This window comes from Staurois parvus, unplaced genomic scaffold (assembly GCF_062004578.1).
Source record: "Staurois parvus isolate SC_StPar_1 unplaced genomic scaffold, SC_StPar_1.0 ptg000950l, whole genome shotgun sequence".
In the NCBI taxonomy this organism is placed as follows: domain Eukaryota; kingdom Metazoa; phylum Chordata; class Amphibia; order Anura; family Ranidae; genus Staurois; species Staurois parvus.
Genome location: NW_028318746.1, coordinates 784,725 through 806,833, shown reverse-complemented (window position 1 = coordinate 806,833; position 22,109 = coordinate 784,725). Strand labels below are relative to the sequence as shown.

Here is a 22,109-nt window from a genome sequence, read left to right as displayed (position 1 = left end):
TCATTGCTTTCCTGGATACCGACTCGGCTTTGGCTAAGACTCCTCCTGGCTCCTCATAGCCCACTGACTATGGGGAGTACCTGGACGTGTTTGACAAGGTGCACAAGCCGGTGCTCTGCCTCCTCATCGTCCATATGATTGTGCCATAACCTTACAACCCGGTACCACTCCTCCGCGTGGCAGGGTGTATCCTCTTTCGGTTGCGGAGAATCAGGCCACGGAGCAGTACGTTGCGGATGCGCTTTCCCAGGGGCACATTCGCAAGTCTACTTCTCCAGCAGGAGCTGGCTTTTTCTTCGTGAAAAAGAAGGGCGGTGAATTGAGGCCTTGCATTGATTTTAGGGGTCTCAATCGAATCACGATTAAGAATACTTACCCAATTCTGTTGATAACCGAGTTGTTCGACCGCCTCAAGGGAGCAACGGTCTTTACTAAACTCGACCTTAGGGCTGCGTACAACCTCGTACGGATCAAGGAGGGCGACGAGTGGAAGACCGTGTTCGACACCAGAACCGGCCACTATGAATCCCTGGTTATGCCCTTTGGGTTGTGTAATGCGCCCGCGGTCTTTCAGGAGTTCATTAATGATGTCTTTTGTGACTTGTTGCAGCAGTGCGTAGTGGTTTACTTGGACGAATCCTGGTTTACTCTGCGTCCATGGAGGCTCATATCCAGGATGTTAAGCGAGTGCTGCAACAATTACGTGAGAACGAGTGGTCATCCGAGGCCATCTTAGCTTTCGAAGCTCTGAAATTCGCCTTCGCTTCGGCTTCGATACTGTCTCATCCCAATCCCGGGTTGCCTTTTGTCCTCGAGGTTGATGCATCTGAGACGGGAGTAGGCGCCCTCCTGTCTCAGTGTCGGTCGCCTGATGGACCCCTACTTCCCTGTGGGTTCTACTCCAGGAAGCTTTCCTCCGCAGAATGCAACTACCAGATTGGAGACAGGGAGTTGTTGGCCATTATTCAGGCTCTCAAGGAATGGAGGCACCTGCTTGAAGGTTCTGCGGTTCAGGTTCTCATTCTCACTGACCACAAGAACCAGACGTATCTCTCGGAAGCTAAGAGGTTGACGCCCCGTCAGGCCAGATGGGCTCTGTTCTTGTCGCGTTTTAACTATGTGGTCTCCTATTTGCCTGGCTCCAAGAATGTCAGGGCTGATGCCTTGTCGCAGCAATATTCTGAGCTGTCCAGGGAGGACTCTGAGCCAACCTCGGTCATACCTCCGGATCAGATCCTGGCTGCCATTCGTACCAGCCTGACTTCTCCCCTTGGGGAGCAGATTTTGGCGGATCAAACTGATGCTCCCTCTGAGAGACCGGCTGGTAGATGTTTCTTACCTGAGGGATTGCGCATCCGCTTGCTGCGTACCTACCATAATTCCAAGACCGCCGGTCATCCAGGGAGGAACCAGTTGTCCTGGGTCGTTTCTCGTTTATTCTGGTGGCCATCTCTCCGTTCCGACATCGCCTCATATGTAGCGGCATGTTCTGTCTGTGCCCAGAATAAATCTCCTCAGCATCTTCCATTGGGCCTTCTGCAACCCATTCCCAATAGGGAGCGTCCCTGGTCACACCTGGGCATGGATTTTATTGTAGACCTCCCTGCGTCTCAAGGTCATATGGTCATTCTTATGGTCATTGATCGTTTCTCCAAGATGTGCCATTGTGTTCCATTCAAGAAATTGCCGACTGCGCAAGAACTGGCTACGGTTTTCGCCAGGGAGATCTTTCGCTTGCATGGGTTGCCTAAGGTGATTGTCTCGGACCGTGGGAGCCAGTTTGTGTCCAGGTTCTGGCGCACCTTCTGCTCCCAGTTGGGTATCAAGCTCTCCTTCTCTTCGGCCTACCACCCGCAGTCCAATGGGGCTGCGGAGCGTTCCAACCAGGCCCTGGAACAATTCCTTTGCTGCTATATCCCTGACCATCAAGACAATTGGGTCGATCTCCTGCCATGGGCAGAGTTTGCGAGGAACTCGGCTGTCAACTCCTCCTCCGGGATGTCTCCCTTCATGGCCAACTATGGGTTCCAACCCGCTGTATTGCCTGAGTTGTTCTCACCACAGGGCATTCCAGCTGTGGAGAACCATCTTGCTGCCCTGCGTTCCTCGTGGGGGCAGATCCAGAGGTCCTTGAAGGATTCAGCTTAGCGCCAGAAGCTCCAGGCTGATCGTAGACGGTTGCCCGCTCCTTCATACCAGGTCAGAGATCGGGTGTGGTTGTCCACTCGTAACCTCAATCTTTGGGTGCCCGCACCGAAACTGGCTCCCCGTTTTGTTGGTCCTTTCCGTATCCTCCGCAGGGTGAACCCAGTTGCCTATGCCCTTGCTCTTCCTCCTGGGATGCGTATCTCCAATGTCTTCCATGTATCCCTGTTGAAGCCTCTGGTCTGTAATCGCTTTACTGCCTCTCCGCCTCGGGCTCATCCTATCCGGGTCGACGGTCATGAGGAGTATGAGGTGAGCCGCATCCTGGACTCTCGGTTGGTCCGCGGTCGGGTGCAGTTCCTGGTCCATTGGCGTGGTTATGGTCCCGAGGAGCGTTCCTGGGTTCCTTCCGCGGATGTTCATGCTCCTGCCCTCCTCCGTGCTTTTCATGCCCGCTTTCCACAGAAGCCTTATGTTGAGCCGTGGAGGGGGAGGGGCCCTTGAGGAGGAGGTACAGTCAAGGTCCTACCTTTCTTCAGACCTTGTGCTGCTCCATGTGCTGGCATCCATCTTAGGTGTCTGCAAAGCATTGTGGGATCCTTTATGCTTTCAGCCCTCTGCGGCTCCTCCCCCAGGAGGTGGCAGCTTATCATATATAAGTCTGCTGTTTGTGGCTGTCCATTGCATTCGTATCCTGGCCATTGCACAACAGCAAGCTCCTGTTTAGCTACTCATTGCTTTCCTGGATACCGACTCGGCTTTGGCTAAGACTCCTCCTGGCTTCTGACCCCGGCTCTGGCGACCATTCTTCCTGGCTCTTGACCCCGGCTTTGGCTACGATTTCCGCTGTTGGACTTGCATAGACTCTTGTCTTATTTTTATATTAATAAACCTACGTTTAATTGCACCTCCTTGTGTGTCTTGCTCCTCGCTCCCTGACACAATGCCCATCAGTGCCACCTACCAGTGCCTTTCAGTACAGCCTATCAGTGTCCATCACTGTAGCCTCATTAGCGCACATCAGTGAAGGAGACAAATGACTTATTTACAACATTTTATAACAGAAACTAGAAAAAACTTTTTTTTTTCAAAATTTTCAGTCTTTTTTAGTTTGTTTAGTAAAAAATAAAACCCCCAGTGGTGATTAAATACCACCAAAAGAAAGCTCTGTCTCAAAAAAAATTATAACAATTTTGTTTGGTTACAGTGTTGCATGACCGCGCAATAGTCATTCAAAGTGCTACAGAAAATTGGCCTGGGCAAGAAGGGGCTAAAGTGCCCAATAGGCAAGTGGTTAAACTCAGTCTTTGTAAAACTAAGCTCATAATATTTTCCACCTTGCCTGTGCCCCCTCCCCTGACTTCTCGATCAAGATTAACAATACAACAATCAATCCCTCCATTCATGCCAGGGTACTCTCCAAATCCTTTAGACTTCACCTCTGTAACATCTCTAAAATATGCCCCTTTTTTTGTATCAATGAATCCACTAAGGAACGTATTCACTCCCTTGTTATCTCTTGGCTTGACTATTGCAACTCCCTTCTCGCAGACCTATCTCTATACAGACTATCTACCCCCTTAGTTTATCATAAATGGTGCTGCCAGGCTCATTCAACTTACCAACCACTCAATGTCTGCCACACCTCTCAATCCCTCCACTGGCTCCCAATTGCTCAACAAATAAAGTTAAAAATACTAACATACAAAACCATCTACAACTCTGCCCTGAGCTACAACACCAATCTTGTCTTGAAAGATCACCCAAATCTTCCTGTCTGCCCCTTCCAAGACCTCCTGCTCTCTAATCTCCTCCTCCCATGCTTGTTTCCAGGACTTCTCCAAAGCCTCTCCCATGCTCTGGAACTCTTTACCCCAACTGGCCCACCTATATCCTGCTCTGTCCACTTTTAGGAGATCCCTGAAAACTCATCTCTTTAGGGACGCCTATCTTGCCTTCAGCTAACAACTGAATCTTTTATTTTTCCTATCAGCTCATCTTTTAGTTACTTCCTTTATTTCCACTTTCTCCTCCCTATGAGATTGTAAGCTCTCAGGAGCAAGGCTCTCCTAGCCCTCTTGTATTAAATTGCATTGTTACTATATTGTCTCCCTATTTATTGTAAAATGCTGAACACACTATTGGTGCTATATAAATCATGTCTAATAATAATCCTGATCTTCACAGAAGTCCATTCAACAAAGGTGCTCTAGCATTCTTCTCCACATCCCTCAAAGTGTATATATACTCTACCATTGAACAAAAGCAGTGTAGGGTGCAATGAGAATGAGCAAACAATAGCTAACAGTCACATTATACAAGACCAGTCTTTCTAAACCTTTTTACCCCCAAAGACCCCTTGAAATCGTTTCTAAGTCTCAGGGAACCCTGCTTACATAATATCTATCTATTAATAGATAAACCTCATGGTGTAATGATCTGATCAGTAAGTTGCAAAATTAAATTGCCCCCTTAGAGTGATGGACAGTGGAAAATTGCCCTTTTACGCTGGTGGTCAGTGTAGACAGGAGATCAATCAATCCACCAGTGCTCACTTGTCAAGGAATGCCTAGCTCTGACTTGGACTATCTTAAAGGTGGATAACCAAGGCAGTATCCGTAGGGTACAACAGGATTATTGGCTAAGGTCCTTGTGGTATCAGTGGCTTCCAGATCTTCTGTCTAATCCCTTTAATCACTACTGACATGACTAAAGTTCTACAGGGTTTCCTTGCCAATTAGATTCAGTCATTGCTTTATCCACATTGAATCAGCCACGGATCATCTGTAATTAGTCCTCTATGTGTCAATAATTCAAAGGGGTGAGTTGGTGAGAGTATTTGTGGTCATCTAGTAGTAGTCCGGCTGCCATTTGGACAGCAGCTCATCCTAAAAGTGCCCTACATTACAGAAGATTCTTTTTTTTCCCCAGCAATCAGCCGCCTGATCAAAATTTATATATATATATATATATATATATATCTTATTTAGTGTATTCCTACATCCACACATTCAAGGTCAATGGAGGAAATCTTCCCCGCTACGCTACTGTGTTCTGACAGCAGGCCTTTGCTGTCAAAATACACTTATCAGCGCTGCAGTCAATTGACTGCAAGAGCTGATCAAACACAAATTGTTCAGCAGCCCCATCCAAGAGGAATTGATCACTAAGTCAACTCCTCTCAAATGGGAACAGCCATGGATGGATTGCAATTTAACCAGTCTCTACTGAACTGGCCAAATTGTGATCCATCTGTGGCCGGCTTTATTTGTCCCACTGCTTGCTTCTTTGATTTTCATTCTAAGAGTTATGGTCACCCAAAGAGTTTCCACATTCAACATGTCCTAGCGTATCAGATGCCTGTGTATCCCGCTGTTTGCTGTGATCCCTTTTGCTGATCTCCTATGTCACTACAACAAAACACAGGAACAAAAAAAACACAGTAGATGAACAAGGCATCTCAACATACCCAGAAGTGTGTTGAATGTGAAAAAGCCATTGCGAACATCAGAGGTTTGGTCTGCAGGAATTGGGTATTGCAGTTTGTGCTTTTTTCTTTTTTTTTTGCCAACAGTCTTTTTAGAGGATAGATGCTGAGAGTTTGGAATTACAAATTAACAGATGCCATGAGACAGCACAGTAAAATCTATGATCATTTTATGTCAATATATGTTTTCTGGCATCCGATTTTATATTTTGACTGACATCAGATGCTGAATCCATACTTTGCTACAACTATGCAATGGAACAAAATGTCACATTTCAGCCAGCTTTAGGCCATGCATTTGGTTAAAGAGACCCTGCCACCAAATTGCAGGTAAAAAAACAAAATCAAGCATTTTAAATGCTTACTTGTAGTGTTCTTCCTTCCATTAACTATTTTTGATCACACTTGCAATGTACCTTTAGATGTGCTATGAGTATGCCATAGATCTCTCCTCTTCTGGAATTATGCAATTACTGTTTGTACTGCCCCACCTTTTTCACCCTTTACCTCTCTACATAACTCTTTATGTAGGGGAATATTACAGATTGCCACTTGATGGTGGCACCCAGCAGCAGTCTCATGGCTTTTAGATGTCAACAAAATGGAATCTTTTACAGGTAAATATCATGCAAAAAATATTAAAGGATAAGTTCACCTATCGTAACATGTTACATGTTATACCCATATTCAGGGTAACATGTAACGTGTTAGGATCAGACCGGCCCACACTCCTCCCCGCTCTCTGCTGTGACAGCTAGCAGGCATGGCTGTGTGGGGCTCTACCTGCCCCCACCGGCCTTGTCACTCATTCACAGTATTCTGTGAATGGGAAAAATACAAGTCCTGGCAGCCTTTGTGGCTATCGGCTTGTAGTTTTTAATGAACTACCACAGTGCCGTGGAAGTTCATTGAGCCTAGTATCTGCTTGCTTGTACGGGATGTACGAGCAAGCAGATATACTGACAGGTCAGGGGCAGACCTGCATGGCAATGCTTTAGAGGCTCCACAAACAAAAGATAATTTACCTGCAAAAAAATGTGCATTTATTATTTTTTGTTAAAAGGTGAACTTATCCTTTAAATGTGAACCTTTATTAGAAGAGTTTTGTTGCAATTAATGGTCTGGTGATAGTGTCACTTTAAAATATCTCTAGATTAGCCCAAAAGAAGCTGAAGCCTATGTTATCCACAGCAGCCACTGTCTTCTATTTTTCATTTTATCACCTACATTGGGAGAGCATGAGATAGAATCTGGTTGAAATACAGCTTTTCTTCTCAGTGATCGTTATAGATGAGAGCTGCTGAAGGCTTACTCCCTGTCTCTGGGGATATCAACAGAAGAACTGGCTCCCAGGAAAATTACAGAATCGCTAAACTTAAATTATAAGATGCCATGCTTGAAAGGACCATTAATAAGAAACAGACTAACCAACACAAAAACACAGGCACGCATATTTTCATGTAATGTTTAGTTCAATGGAACTGATAATATCTGATGTTCCATTTACATCTGCATTACAAAAGATGATTGCCCTATAATACAAAAAAAGAGACCTCTAGCCAATGCGAACCTCCTAATAATACCAGTAGCCTGGCTGTCTTTGGCTTCATTACTTACCGCTGACCTGAAACAAGCGTGTAAAAGACAAAGTCAGAGTTAAATCAAAAGACCTGCTCCTCATACTTGTTCTGAGTCTCTGCATCAGAACATATCAAAGCCATAAGATCAGCAGGACATCCAGGCTACTAACAGCAATGGCAGCCTCTGTATTACCTCTACATAGGTTTCCTTTAAAATGGGATAAATCAAAGCGCAAAGTGAGATAAACCACAGTAAGAAATCAAAAATTCCTCTTTGGCGGACAGCTGAAATTTGATTTGTTGCTGTGATGTACTATATTCTGAGGAACAGCATTACATTGTGCACTGCCTTATGAAACAAGGGTGATTATTCTGTGGACTCACCTTTTGGTCAAAGAAAGCTCTTCAACAGGACCTTTACCATAGTAATAAAGAGGAAAAAGGCAGGTGGGGAGATATGCAAAGTTGAAGAACATTTTAGGATACATTTGCACAGGCCATACATGGGTTGAATTCCGAACAATTTTTCGATCGAAAATCGAAAACATTGTTCGTTCTGTAATCCGATGGTGCCACCAATGATTTTGAAAATCGGTTGTTTTTCACGAATTTTCCAGCATGCCCGATAAATGAATTGGGGAGGAACCACGAAAATCAGCCAGTGCCATTGCCCCACTAACAGAATGAAAATCGGCCGTTTATTCTTAGGTCTGATTTTCAAACAAAACATCCTTCGAAAATCGACTCATGTATGGCCAGCCTTAGCCACGCTGCATATACCAGCAGCAGGAATCCACTGATTCCTGCAGCTGGGACTGACAGCTGTCTGCAGATGGCTTTGAGCCTCCGAGCCCACATGACATGACTGTTTGCACAGCCAGTGATTACCTGCAGTGATTGTGGCTGGACGCAGGGTCGTCTTAATAGAATAATGGACCCCTGGGCAAAGTAATGCCCTGGGGCCCATACTAGGGAGATGTGCACAAAAAGCGAGTGTGGCTAAATTATGCTAAATATTGGGATTGGCTTTTTAGACCCCATTCACACTTGTGCGACTTCCCATACGACTTCGGACATTAAAGTCGCATGACAGGTCGTACCCCATATTTTCCAATGATCACTATTACATAGAGATGTGAGATGTGATTGGCTACAGTACACAGCTTTGCCAGATTTTGCACTCTCCATTTTTAGTAAATCAACCCCATGGTATCATTAATAGTAACCACATGCCTTACAAACTGATTATACAATCTACTATTAAACGGTGCCTTAGGTTGTTGCATTTTGAATATCACTGCTTCATTTAAAGAGCCAAATTCCAGCAAATGAATCAGGATGACACAAAAACATAATTTTCAGTGGGCACACCACTGGAACCCCTCCATAAAAGGATAATCTTGTAGGAATGTCATGAGCAGTGTGCACCCTTCCTGCTAGAGAAGACTCTGACCTCTAACTTGTCCCAGCCTGTCAGTGGAATGATGATAACATTTTACTGTGCAGATAGAGAGTGAAATTATGTGTGTGGGGGCCAGACATCAATGGGGAGAGAGGGACAGAGAACAGCATTGCTGGACAAATTCAATTTTGGATAGAGAGAGAGGAAAAAGAGAAAAGAAGGGAACTTTTATTTACTGGAGATGAAGTTTTCCTTTGTTCACAGGACTCTTGGAAAGTACAGCTTTTAGATTTAAAGTGACAAGTCTTCAATCTTGTCCACTCAAAATGATGAAGTACATTGCCTTTTGCTTGCCTTACATGGACAGATGTCTCATTGCTTGAAATCTCTGAGCCGAAATCTTCCGTGGGACATTTATTAGAAGTGCATGCACAGTTAAAGCAGAGCTTCACTCCAAAGGGAATGTTCCTCTTTATTTTCCCAGCCCCCCATAACCCCTCGTCCCCATGGTTGTCTAACACTTTTTGGGCATTTTTTGATGGGGGGGGAGCAGGTACCTAGATTTGGTAGGTACCCCGCTCCCACTTCTAGGCGGATCACCTAGGGGATTCAACTGGAAGTTTGTCTCCTTCCACTAACCCCCCACCTACAACCTCTTGGGACACAGCTTGGACCACAGCTGAAGTGAAATTCATCTGATTCCCCATCCATGCGATATAGAGTGGATAGAGGAATCTCCACTGCCATCCATTGTATTCAAACACAAGAACAAACAGGGGCGCTGGCTTCAGATTTTCTATGGCTCACTGAAATGGTCACTGGGTACACTACTTTGCCTATTCAGTGTTTCTTTAAACTGGGAAGTAAAGCTAGTTTAAAAGCAGATCTATAATATTTCTTGTCACTATCTACAAATCTCTTATTTTCAAAAATAATGGGAAAATAAGCATGTAAAGATGCATAAGTCGAATAAAAGATTACTTTAGGGTTAACTGCAAAAATAACTTAAAATGTGCAAACACGAATATACTGTGCTTTCCCTTTAACACTTCCTTCCCTCTTCTATATTTAAGCAATAGTGCTTCTGTGGGTGAGATGGACTCTAGAGCACTAAGGGTCCTTCCCATGAGCATTCTGTCTGTCAGTTTTTTATCCGTCTGTTGATGGATGAAAATGGACAGCAATGCATTCCTATGGACAACTGGATAAAAACCGGATGTCGTCCATTTACATCAGTTTATTGTCAGCTTCCGTTCAGGTCCGATTTTTAAATGGAACAAGTCTGCATTTTTGTTACGTAAAAAAACAGAAGGGAAGAAAAACGGATGTAAATGGCCAAATGGTCTGTTTTTCTGTCCCTTTGTGCATTGGTAATGGATGTGAAAAACTGAAGTAAAAACAGATCCATTTTTTCTTTGAAAAAACTAATGAGTAAAATGAAATGCCAATGTGAAAGGGGCCTTATATGTGGCCCAATTCTTATCACAGGTAAAGCTGGGAATCTACCTGTGTATGGACATAGCCTTATGTTGCCAAGTGTTTTCTATCATTATCAGCTGAAGGAGTTATGCAATTGCTGATTAATATCAACACAGCTGTAGCAAGCTATAACATGCTAAAATATGCAAGGTGGAAATTGCAGTAAACAGGATTTATTATGACTATATGTGGATAAAAAGTCACATCCAAGTTGAACCCATCCAAAGCTGCACCAAAATTGCGTCAAAGTTGCAATGTAAAGTTGCAAATAAATCAAATGACTTTGGAGTCGCACAAGTGTGAATGGAGCCTAACAATATAAACATACTGAGTAGAGAATCATGCAAGGCTTCCCCCTCTGCTGCCAGGACCTCAGCTCACATCTGGGCCGGAAGGGGAAAGCTGCTCAATCTCTGTAGAACACATAGCCTTACAGTTGCGATCTGCAGTGGATGTCAATGTTAATTTAATGACACCCAAAACACAGGTTGCAAACGCAGTGCCTTTTTCTCCACCAGATTGCATGGTACAGAAGTACTAAGCGATCCAGTTTCAGTGCATTTTTTCTTGTCCAAATATTTTATGTGCATATCTTCAGTGCATTTTTTAAAGTAGTTCATGTACTACTTTTAGTGTGATCCAGTGCGATTCAGCCCTTTCAAAGTGAATGGGCTCAAATCACACTGCACTACACTACACCTGGTGTGAACCGGCCCTTAAACATTTGCAGACTTATGCATCTGGAAACGTAAAGCCTAGTGTCCCAAAACAAATAATTAGACATCACTGCAATGGAATCAAATTCTTAATGCCTGTTCACACCAAAAGAAGGTGAGTTTCCTGCATGCACTGTAAGAGGAAGATGCATGAAGAAAAAAGAATGCCATGAAGTAAAGGCATACATCCTCAGTAAAAGAAGAGAGAGACAGCAAATTCAATATAATTAAATGAATACATAAAATTTAGGCAAATCCTGCAGCAATAACACATATAGCAAATATATTGTCTTACCTTTTTCTTGTCCCTGGTGTTCTTGGCCAGGCATGACCTAGACAAAGCCAGGTAACCACCAATCACTTTGATCTCATCCACTGTTGGATAGCGCTTCTTTCCCGAGTCCGGCTTAGCAGTTGGGGTCTTGGTCTCTGTGGCAGCAACACCATTCTCACAGACAGGCGCTTTACGTGGGTTGACAGTAATGGTGTTGCCTTTTCTCCTCTGCATTGCTTGGCTCTCCACTGGTCCTCTTTTGAAGGTCTGGAGGTTGGATGGTGCCTTGGATGGACTGAGACCTCTTTCCCCATCTTCTACTGATTTCTCAGGACTGGGTTTCAAAGTTTCTGGTTTTGTTTGGGTTGGTGAAACCTGGGCAGCCTGTTTGAACTGTCTGGGAGAGCCCGCAGATGCTGGACGTAGCTGGAAAGGAAAAGACCTGACTTCTTCTGTCATGCTAGGCCTGTTGATAAAGCCACTCATGGCCGTGGGGGCCACACAGGGCGAGAGCTCAGCTGGCTCAGAGTCAATGCAGGAAGGGGAAGGGGAGACGTGGGAGGAGAGAGTGGTTTCCTGAGTTAAAGTCTGGCTTCCCGTGACAGCTCGATGACAGGAAGGAGAAGAAAGAACAGGGTTGGCAAAAGCAGTAGAGGCCTGGGTTTCAAAGTCAGTTAATACAACAGGACTAGGTGACAGAGTCTTGGATGGCGAGCTTGCCTCCCCATTTATCCGCTGCAAACAAGGATCACTGTTTTCATCCTCTGTCCTTGAGCCTCCAAAACGGCTAAGCAACCTGCTTACCCTTCCCTTACCTTCTACAGAAAGAGGCTGGTGTTCTTCTAACCGAGTCTCTTGGTCCTTTACCTCATTAGCAAGGTGAGGATCCCTGACTATGTCTTCTGCCTTTGCAGTGCGATTGACTGCCTGCTCTGTGATAGGCTTAGACTTTGTACAGGAATACTCTGGGATCCTCTTCTGCTTCTCCTGTTGGATAAACGGATTTTGCTGAACTGGCCCAATATTTTCCCTTAGGACCCTGCTCTCTTTTTCTTCTTCCTCTACAACAGCGATCTTCTCTCTCTCTTCCTGTTCCCCATCTTCCAATTCAACTTTATTCTCCAACATTGATGCCTCAGCTTTGGCCTTGCGTCGTAGAATGATCTCTCTTTTCCAGGCAGGCATCTTGGCAAGTCTTTCCTCCTCTTCCCTTTCTTTCCTCTTTGCCTCTTCCTCTTCTTTTCTTTTCCGCTCCAGTAGATGAAACTTCCAGTCAGGGACTTCCATCACAGCCTGGCTATGGAATCCAGTTACAAAGCGTGATTGTGGACTCAGCTCTGGCCTATTGTCCCAACACAGTGGACAGAATCCGCCAAGGTGGCATGTTGTACAGAAGACAATGTAGTAAGCCTTTGGTTTTTTAAACTCCTAGGAAAGAAAGAAAATATAAATTTAAAGAATGGCAGCAGAAGGTCTGGAAACAAAGAAGCAATAGAGTAAAGTTGACCAAACACTGATTGAAAATTTGCCAGTTCAATAGGGCCAGGCCAAATTTTGATCAGAGTGTGGCCTCCGCCACTTGATAGAAGTCACATATTTAATCAACTTCTATTGAAGGGACATGTCAAATTTTCCTCAATCTGTGTATTCTGACAGCAGTAGATGCTGCTGTCAGAATACAATGTTCTAAGCGGGAGGGATTCCTCCATCCACTTTATTTGTGTGAGTGAAGGATTATTTTGTCCTTCATGTGTATGTGCATGAAGCCTCTTCTACACAAGGTGTGTACGTTTTTGGGGGGTTTTTCACTTTCCTTCCACAAATCAAAGAGGTACTGGTAGATAAGTCATCTTCCAATTTTGCATCTTATTGATCGTAAAAGCCTGTGATTGTGGTAGGGACATTACTTTATGTGTTACTTTAAGGGCCATGACTGTAATTTACAACACAATTCTCTGAAAAATACTAAAAGATATGTTGGAACAATAAACACACAAAAAGTATTTATTAGCATTTATTTTGTGATAAAATAATCTCAGAAGGAATAAAAACAGAATTAAATGTGCTAGAAAAAAGTTTACACTGCAGAATAGTGAAAGTTTGGAACAACTTGTGAGCTGCATAAGAATGGAAAAAATGAATAAAGGAAATGTAAGAAGAGATAAAGAGGTGGATGTAGACACTGAACAAGAAATAAGAGCAATGTCTGGTTTCTCAATGGCCGTATTTATATAATTGTGGCCATTTACCTTGTTTTATTTGTCAATGGTTTCAGAGAGCACACTACAGACTAAGGTGTTCTAGGGTTTGTATTAGTAGCATTTATAGAATAAAAACTCAGTCTTCCTTAACCAGTAGAATGTAGCCTTTAGCAATATGGTGGGTGGTGACAAAGTGCTCCGATCTTCTTTTGAAGAACAGGATAGGCTGGCATGATACCTTACGCAGTACTTTTGATTTGTTGTGAGTGCACAGATAACCTAAAATTCCTAAACAGCAAGAATGGTGTAGACTGGAGACAGATTGATATACGGAAGGATGACAATGGACTTAGGAATGGTAATAAAGAAATCAAAGTCGAACGCAGGAAAAAAATACAAAGTAAGGCACCAACCAGTATCACATGTAGGCAATAGTACAGTTGTACAGAATAGATAGAGAGAGGTAACACAGTGCAATCATACATAGTAGAGAATCAACCCAGGATAATCATACATAGCAGAGAGATAGCTCAGCATAATTATACCTAGCAGAAAAACAGTCCAACACAATCATACATAGAAGAGACATTTCAGCACAATCAATCATAGCAGAGAGACAGCAGAGCACAGTAGTACAAAGCGTTGAGGCAGCAAAGCAAAATCATATAGAGATTTGAGACAAGAAAGTGCAATTATTTAAATATCTGAGACAGCACAGTGCAATCACAGAGGGCAGTGAAATGGCACTATAAAAAGGGAGAGGAGACAGTCGAGTATAATTAGACAAAGGAACTGGACAGTACAGTGTAATCAGCCATCCAGGCAACGAGACGGCACAGAGGCAGCCAAGGAGCAAGACAACACAGACATCCTTAGATTGGGTTCTATGAATTGTCACAGGATAGTGAGACATCTTAGAGCAACCAGACAGGGAAGGGGGGGGGGGGGGGCAGACGTCAGGAAACACCACAGGCTTAATATAGCAGGACACATATCACAGAAATATGGGGGTGGGGGGGCATTGAAAAGCAGCAAAATATTGTAGGGGCAACACAGAGCAATTAAAATATATGGCGACAGCATAAATGACATGCCAAGTGTCACTGAGCCGAGTCCAGACAGCCGTGATTGGAAGACATGCACAGTTTGGGTAATCAGGCCAGTCTATAGAGACAATGGCAAGACAAAGGCGCAGCTGTTCACACACACTCTGAGATATATACACATACACGGGGCTCTGCTATGAAACCTGACACATAGGCAGCATATAGAACAAGTACCCATCACTGTAAGGACAGATAGAGAATATATAAACAGAAGGTTGTATATGCCATAGAATACAAACGTGTGTGTGTGTGTGTGTGTGTTGCATATCTATTGTATATAAAAGTTATAACCTAAATGTCTATTAATAAAAAGCAGCATAAAAGGTGTACAGTATATATATATATATATGTACAATATAAAAGAGATAAATTCTAAGCTATATGGCAAAACAGAAGAAGCAGCATACAGTACAAAATACAGTATATATGTTAAAAAACTGAAAACAGTCTGTGCTGTTTTTGGCAACTAATCAGATTCTTCCTTTCCCTTTCCAAGCTTCCCTGGAAACTTGCAAAGGAAAATTTAATGGGCTGTAAAATGAAGATGGGCCAGTTTGATATATGAGGCCCAGTGTTCATATATATTTCACACACATACATATACAGTATATATATATATATATATATATATATATATATATATACACATACAAACATACACAGTATATTATATATATATATATATATCACACATACACAGCATATACTGTATACGTGCACATAAATATATATATATATATATATATATATGCAACAGACAATATATATATATATATATATATATATATATATCTATCACACATACACAGCATATACTGTATACGTGCACAGACATTTTATATATATATATATATATATATATATATATATATATATATATATATGCAACAGACAAGAGGTGTAGGTATGTCTACATTGCCCAGCGTGATATATATCCATTTGTCATTCTACAGTATGTGAAATCTATGTCTAGGAGCAAGACGATCAGTACGTGTACATCTCATTTTATGCAGCAATATTCAGAAATGACATGATGGACAGTACAGATGTACATACCACTGCTTGCCTGTTCTCCAACGCTGGGTACAAAAGCTCGCTCCCGCTATGTCCAGTGACCCATTCTGACGTGAATGTCCATGGAAATGGACCAGGGATAACTGTTGTCGACTCTCCTCCTACAACCTAAGTTTCAGTGAAAAAAATAAACAAATGCTTATAGTGGGTAAGGGTTTAGAATCATAGAAATCACAGCCAGATCCTGATTCTTCTAGGATTTCTCCAGGAGAAAAGTTGGGATTTTTAGAATATGGGAAGCTTATACTTGGAGGATTAAAAAAAAAATCTTACATTTCTCTTTCTGGATAAGAGAATGTGGAATAAAATCCCTTTAAATGAAGGAGAGTGAGAGAGAGAAGAGGGTGTGTGGAAAGAAGAAATTGAATCAGAGACAGAAGGAGAGAGAGGGGGTGGAGGGTGAGGTTACTGCTATGAATAATACTGAGTAAAGGGGGAGGGTGGAGATACTGAGGAGGGGGGGGGGGTGATACAGGCTTATTAACCCTACCACTGCTGAGGGGCTTCTGCTGAATGCTCTGATAATGTTACTCAAAACCACATTCCGATGCTGACTGCTCACTTCCCATCATAACTTCCTCTTCGTCTCTTGTGCGTAAAAGTCCCAATTAAACAATCAGCACACAGAAACGTCTTGTTAGAACAGAAACATCTTTGTGTACTTTTTGAAAAATATCAATGAGAGAGCTTTACAGAATAAAATTAAAAAAAGAACTTCCCGAAGACCATCCATGCCCTGGAATGCATAAAGAGTGTCTTAGGTTGGCCATGCACGATTCACTTTTTTTCCCTTCAACTAGTGGGTTGAATTAAAAAAATATGAGCCGATTCCCACATCCACACATTCAATGGGGATAGGGGAATCCTTCCCGCTGTGCTATTTTATTCTGCTGGCAGGGAGCCTTCCCTGCCGTCAGAATACAATGATCAGTGTTTCCGGCTATAGCCAGCACCACTGATCATTCAGGAAAAACCCAACAAGCTGGTTGTACAAAAGTCAGCTGAATTTCAATCCACGTATTGCTAGCTATAGACACTCATCAAAAATTTGTCTCCCATGCATGCAACAAATGGTGACATTTTAAAGTCCCTGTTCACACCTGTGTGGTTTGTTGTGCGACAAGAGGCATCCCATTATGGTCTATGGGGCCCATTCACACCTATGCAGTGATATTCTGTGCGACTCAAAAATAGTTATTTTTGGTGCAAGTTTGGCTCCATAGACTTCGATGGGATCACATGAAAAATGCACAAAAGCATAACAAATGCACCAAAAATGCAAGAAAGTTTAGACAAATACGTATATAACTTGACCCAAAAGAGGAAGTTCTGCTTGTCTGCATCCTTCCCCCCTCCAGTGCCACACGTGGCATTTTTGGGGAAGGGGGAGGGGTTAGCGGGTACCTGGTTTTGACAGGTACCCGCTCCCATTTCCGGGTCAGATCCGTGATGATCTGTGATGAAGTTCTGCCCCTCCTCCTTCCCTCTGTAGCCTTCGGAGACACACACAGGTCCCAAAAGACTGCAGGACCATTCACAAATGCAGCTTGGCTTGCTCATGCGCTGTAGGAAACCAACTGTGAAGCCGGAAAGCTTGACTGCCGGTTTCCCTTACCTGAGATGCCAGCAACTGCACCAGAAGCTAATTGAAGGATCAGTTCGGGTGAGGACATCGCTGGATCCCTGGACAGGCAAGTGCCCTTATATTCAAAGTCAGCAGCTACAGTATTTGTAGCTGCTGAGTTTTAATTTTTTTTTTTTTGGGGGGGGGGGGGGACTGGAGCTCCTCTTTAAAGTAATATTAAAGGTTAATTTTTTTTTTGTTGGTTTTTAAATAACAAGCATGGGATACTTACTTACTTTGTGTAATGGTTTTGCACAGAACAACCCCAATCCTCTTCTTCATGGGTCCTCCGCCAGCACTCCTGGCTCCTTGCTCTATGCGATTATAAGACACATAAAGTAATGGGTCAGCCCAACCCCCTGTTCTCTCCTCATTGGCTCACTGGCTATGATTGACAGCAGTGGGAGCCAATGGCTTCTGCTGCTATGTCTCAGGCTATGAGGAGCAAGAGACCCAGGAGAGCCGAGGCTCCTGTGCACAATGCTGCATCGAGAGGGGGCTCAGGTGAGTATTAGGGGGCTGTGGGGGGAGCGAGACACGTGGGACAGCCAAGGCTCCCATGCACATCGCTGCATCGAGAGGGGGCTCAGGTGAGTATTGGGAGGGCTGTGAAGAGATAGACATAGAATGCACCTTTACAACCACTTAAAGGCTGGATGTACACCTATGTATTTTTAAGCCATAGCGTACGTCAACACGTTGTTTTCAAGGCAAATTGCAAAACACTTTGTATTGAATGTCAGCACACATCATCACCACATCAATGCGCGTTGATGTGCATCATGATATGTACCATTAGACATCAACGTGCATCATTGTACATGTTAACGGACGAATTATCGCATTCGTTAATATGTATTTCTATTGATTTCAATGGAAAATACATCAAACGAAAAACACAAAAGCATGAATCCAGCCCTTCAGTAAGGTGTATATAAATCTGTTGCAGAATTACACATGCGACACAATTTACTCTAACACAGAAGAGATATTATTTACCTCCACATATTACCAACACGGTGGTATTTTTTAATGAACTAAATCGCAGCCATAGTGACAGAATTTTGAAAAATCCTGAAATTGTGTAGCAGAGGACTTTTAAATGGGCAAATCAAGAGATTTCAGTGCTACAAAAATGCATACAATTAAAAAATCCACATTTATTTATACAAAAGATAAAAATACATATTCATAACAACGGACTCACAAATATGTTCTACATCTAAATGTGTGTAAATCAAGTAAAACAGTCCACATGAAAGCTCAACGCGTTTTGAACATTCGTTGGCTTCTTCAGGAGAACACATTAACAGAATCTAGAAACATAGTACATGAATATCATGCTATCAAATATATGAACCTAAAGATGGGCAACAATGTTTCATTTTATATACACACGTTAGTCCTCATGCACACTTGATGTTTTTACAGCGGCTGTTTTTGGCTTTTGACGTTTTTTTTCTACAGCCAGTAAACCCCCCAGCATGTTATCCTATGTGTCCATACACACATAGACTGTAATCAACGTTTTTTGGCTGGAAAAACGGGTTTCTACAGGAGTTTTTTAGCTGGAAAAACGCTCTAATGGTGAGAAACGCGGCAAAACGCTGCAAGTGCTATCAAACCGCCCAGTGTACATGGAGCTTTACTAATATGATTGAGAAAAATCCTTAAAAACACAGAATGCTGCTGCATCTAGTGGCAGCACTAAGCCACCTCTGAATGCAGCAAGGTATCCGCAGATATGCGCCAATGTAAATGTAGCCTAAGGTCCACAGGCAGACAGACCTCTCACTCAGGGGCAAGAAGTGATAAATCCAAGATTGAAATTCTGCTGAGAAAAGGAAACAGTTACTGATACATCTCAGAGTTGTTTAAAAAAAAGTTGGAAATCATCTGCATGTACTAAAGAGCACTTCTGATGCCTATATACTGTTCCTATTTCTTTTGTGAATTTTTTTTCCATACTTAGTGAAAGGTTTATTTTGAAAAGAACTATATATTTGTCACAAAATATTTTTCAGCATGCATGAGACCAGCCATACCCAACACAACATGAAGCAATCCTGGAATCTTCCCATCATCCAAAGTGTTGGTTTTCCAAAGCATGGCTTTGTGACACTAATGCCATTTTACTACAAGCGGCTTTAGTTGCAGTCCTGACTGGAAACTCAGTCCTGCTTTACCATGATGTGAGGAATGCTTCAGTCTCATATCGGGATGGTCAATATTTCAAGCAAGCCAGATTCCAGTCTCCAGCTGGGACTCAATCAATGCACTGCCTGTGCCATACACGCTGGTCCTGGACATTATGTCTGCGTTGCCCCTAACAGCATCCTCCGTGAAGACAAGAACCACCTGAGATGCCAATGTGTACACAGCAATACTAGCACAATGGATCTGTAAAAGCAGACTAGAAAATGTTAGATTCAATTCTCAAAATAATATTGTATTTTTTTCCTTTCAATTCACCATGGCCTCATTCACACCACACATTGAGCCATGCTGGGTAAGGCCTCTTTGACACTAGCAGCAAACTTTACAGCTCTCTGAAGAGTGATCTATGGTGCATTGCTTTTCAGATTGTATTTGACAGCCGGCTTATAGGCATTCAGGAGGCGATACTGCTGCCTTTTGTATGCCTGTTTCATCAATTCCAATGGGGATTTTACATTGAACTCTCACGTCCCAATTGCCATAGCAGTGTTTGGAATGGGGTTGTGCCATGGTCTCATTAACTTCAAAGGCTTATTTCTCCTTTCTGAACATGTTACACGCATATTTAGGGTGTAGCTTGTAACATGTTGAGCATCTGCCTCCTCTCTCCTCGATCTGCCGCCTCCCTGTGACAGAGAACTGGGGATTCTCTCCCCGCACCCGCTATCACAATTTAGAAACAGCACAGCTGTGCAATGGGCTCAACCCACACAGCCACATAATTCATTCCCAGAGTTCTGTGAAAGAATGCCTACAAGTACCATCAACCACCATGGTGACACTGTTCTACTTGTAGAGGGTGATGAAGTTTTTTTTTTTTACACCGATTGCTTTTACACCCATAAAGGCTGTAAAAGCAATCATTTCTCCTCCTCTCTAGCTGCATTCTTGCAGCCATTGAGAACTACTGTGTGAGCTGTGATTGGTCACAGCTTGTCACATGGTAGAAGGCTGTTGTGAATAGTCTTGTACCATGTGACCTCTGTGATCATTCACAGATTTCACACGTAGTAAGCAATGATGTCAGAAGTGACATCTTGCTTACTACTCTGCATGTGATCACTGATTGGCCAATCAGTGATCACATGATCGGGACCTCACACAGAGGTCCCGTCTGACAATCAGTATTCCACTGTGTCCGGAGGACACAGCAGGCACCGGATTGCGGTGCTGCACGCTCCCAGGTAGCGTGCACAAGCAGGTCGCGGGAAGGCCATTTATTAACGGCCACCCGACCCTGCTCTGCCACCGTCCGGCCGTTTATATACATGGGCCAGACAGGAAGTGGTTAAGGCTACTTTTACACTGATCCGCAGCAAAAAATGAATATGCATTTTTGATATGTTTTTACCGTGTTTTCAGTGCATTTTTTTAACAGGACATGTGACTAAAAAAACGCAATGTTGTATCTGCTGAAGTTACTAAATGCAAGTTAAATGATCAATCTTTCAGCATTTCGTATGTGAAGGTCAATTCACAAAGATTATTGCACAGATTTCTGCTCCTAAAAATATTTCTAGCTTTGCCTAGACTGAACAACAAAGCTCTATGTGACGAGTATTAGGGCTTGTTTACACTTTCACCACCTCATGAAGAGCCATCTATGGTAGATTGCTTTCCAGAGAGCATTTGACAGGCAACCGGGAGGCAATATGTCACCTCCTCACTGTCTGTTTTAACCGTAAAAAGTCTGCATCACCTCAATGCAACCACATGCATTGCGTGTGGATTTCCTGTGATCCCAGTCACATTCAGCAGTGGTACTGTACGCTGAATGGGACAGAGGATTTAATTATTGTCTCTCGAGCACAACCCACTCTGGCCACCAAGATGGCTTAAGGGGGCTGTAAAACCACAGCTCAACCACCTGTCCATAATGCCCCTCAACTACAAGTATAAACTAGGAGAAAGATTATAGCAGATCAGAGAAAAAACAGAGCATTTGAAGTGGGGATAAAATAACACCTCATAGTATCTTGTATCAAAGAATCACTGTTTTTTATGTTTTTATTTTGTTTGTTTTTTAATCGAAGCCCCATTGACAACGGAGAGTGAGCATGCAAGCTTTTTTTACAAGTGACTGTGCATTTTTGTTTTACCCAATAGAGAGAAGTATTATCTGTGACATTTACATGTTGTCATTGTCATCTGTGTCCTTCTTGATTTGAATACATGGTGGTATAGTGTCTTGTGATATCAGAGCTCTTGAATCATGTCCACTATACCAATTTCTTCTCAGGACCTCTGGCGTTTTCCATGGTTCTTGTGATGAACATCACTGGAGTTGTAGAGGTACTTGTGGGCCTTCACCAGGCACATGAAAATCTCCACATACAGCATGGACAGTACTAAATCCTCGATATTATTTAAGGACCTGATGTTGCTAGAAGACCAGTTGGTTGGCACAAAAACATGCTTTAGCTGCTCTCATTAAAGTGTTACAAAACTCACAACAGTAAAATCAGTCTGTATCTGCAGTAAACGTACATATTCGCCAACATGCCATGGATCTCGATATGGTCCAAAAAGGTTTTTATTGCAAAAAAAATCACATCACAAAGAAAAGTGCAACATTTCAGACCCGCGCAGGACACCTTCGTCAGGCATGTGATGGATTCGTTCAAGTGACCCTGCAGTTGTCCATTCATCTTCTTGATATGGCTAACTAGGGTGTCAGTGTGGGATCTGAACACCATCTGCTCATTTGATCTCTTGATTGGAGATCAAAGTGTCTGGTAAGAGGCTGATTTTTTTCTTTTATGTCAAGCATTTGTGGATACCTATGCACTTTCTGTTGGATGATT

The 22,109-nt window shown here is 42.9% G+C and overlaps 1 protein-coding gene across 1 annotated transcript in view; it reads right to left on the bottom strand.

The window, feature by feature from the left end:
- The window catches only part of PPP1R18 (protein phosphatase 1 regulatory subunit 18), a 70,283-nt gene extending 54,435 nt beyond the window's left edge, over window positions 1-15,848 (bottom strand). Inside the window, exons 1-2 of the mRNA XM_089656946.1 lie at window positions 15,447-15,848; window positions 11,105-12,511 (exon numbers count right to left, since the gene is read on the bottom strand). Coding sequence (XP_089513072.1) covers window positions 11,105-12,370 — 1,266 coding nt within the window. The 5' untranslated portion in view covers window positions 12,371-12,511; window positions 15,447-15,848. The remainder of the gene's footprint in view (window positions 1-11,104; window positions 12,512-15,446) is intronic.
- Window positions 15,849-22,109: the final 6,261 nt, after the last annotated feature.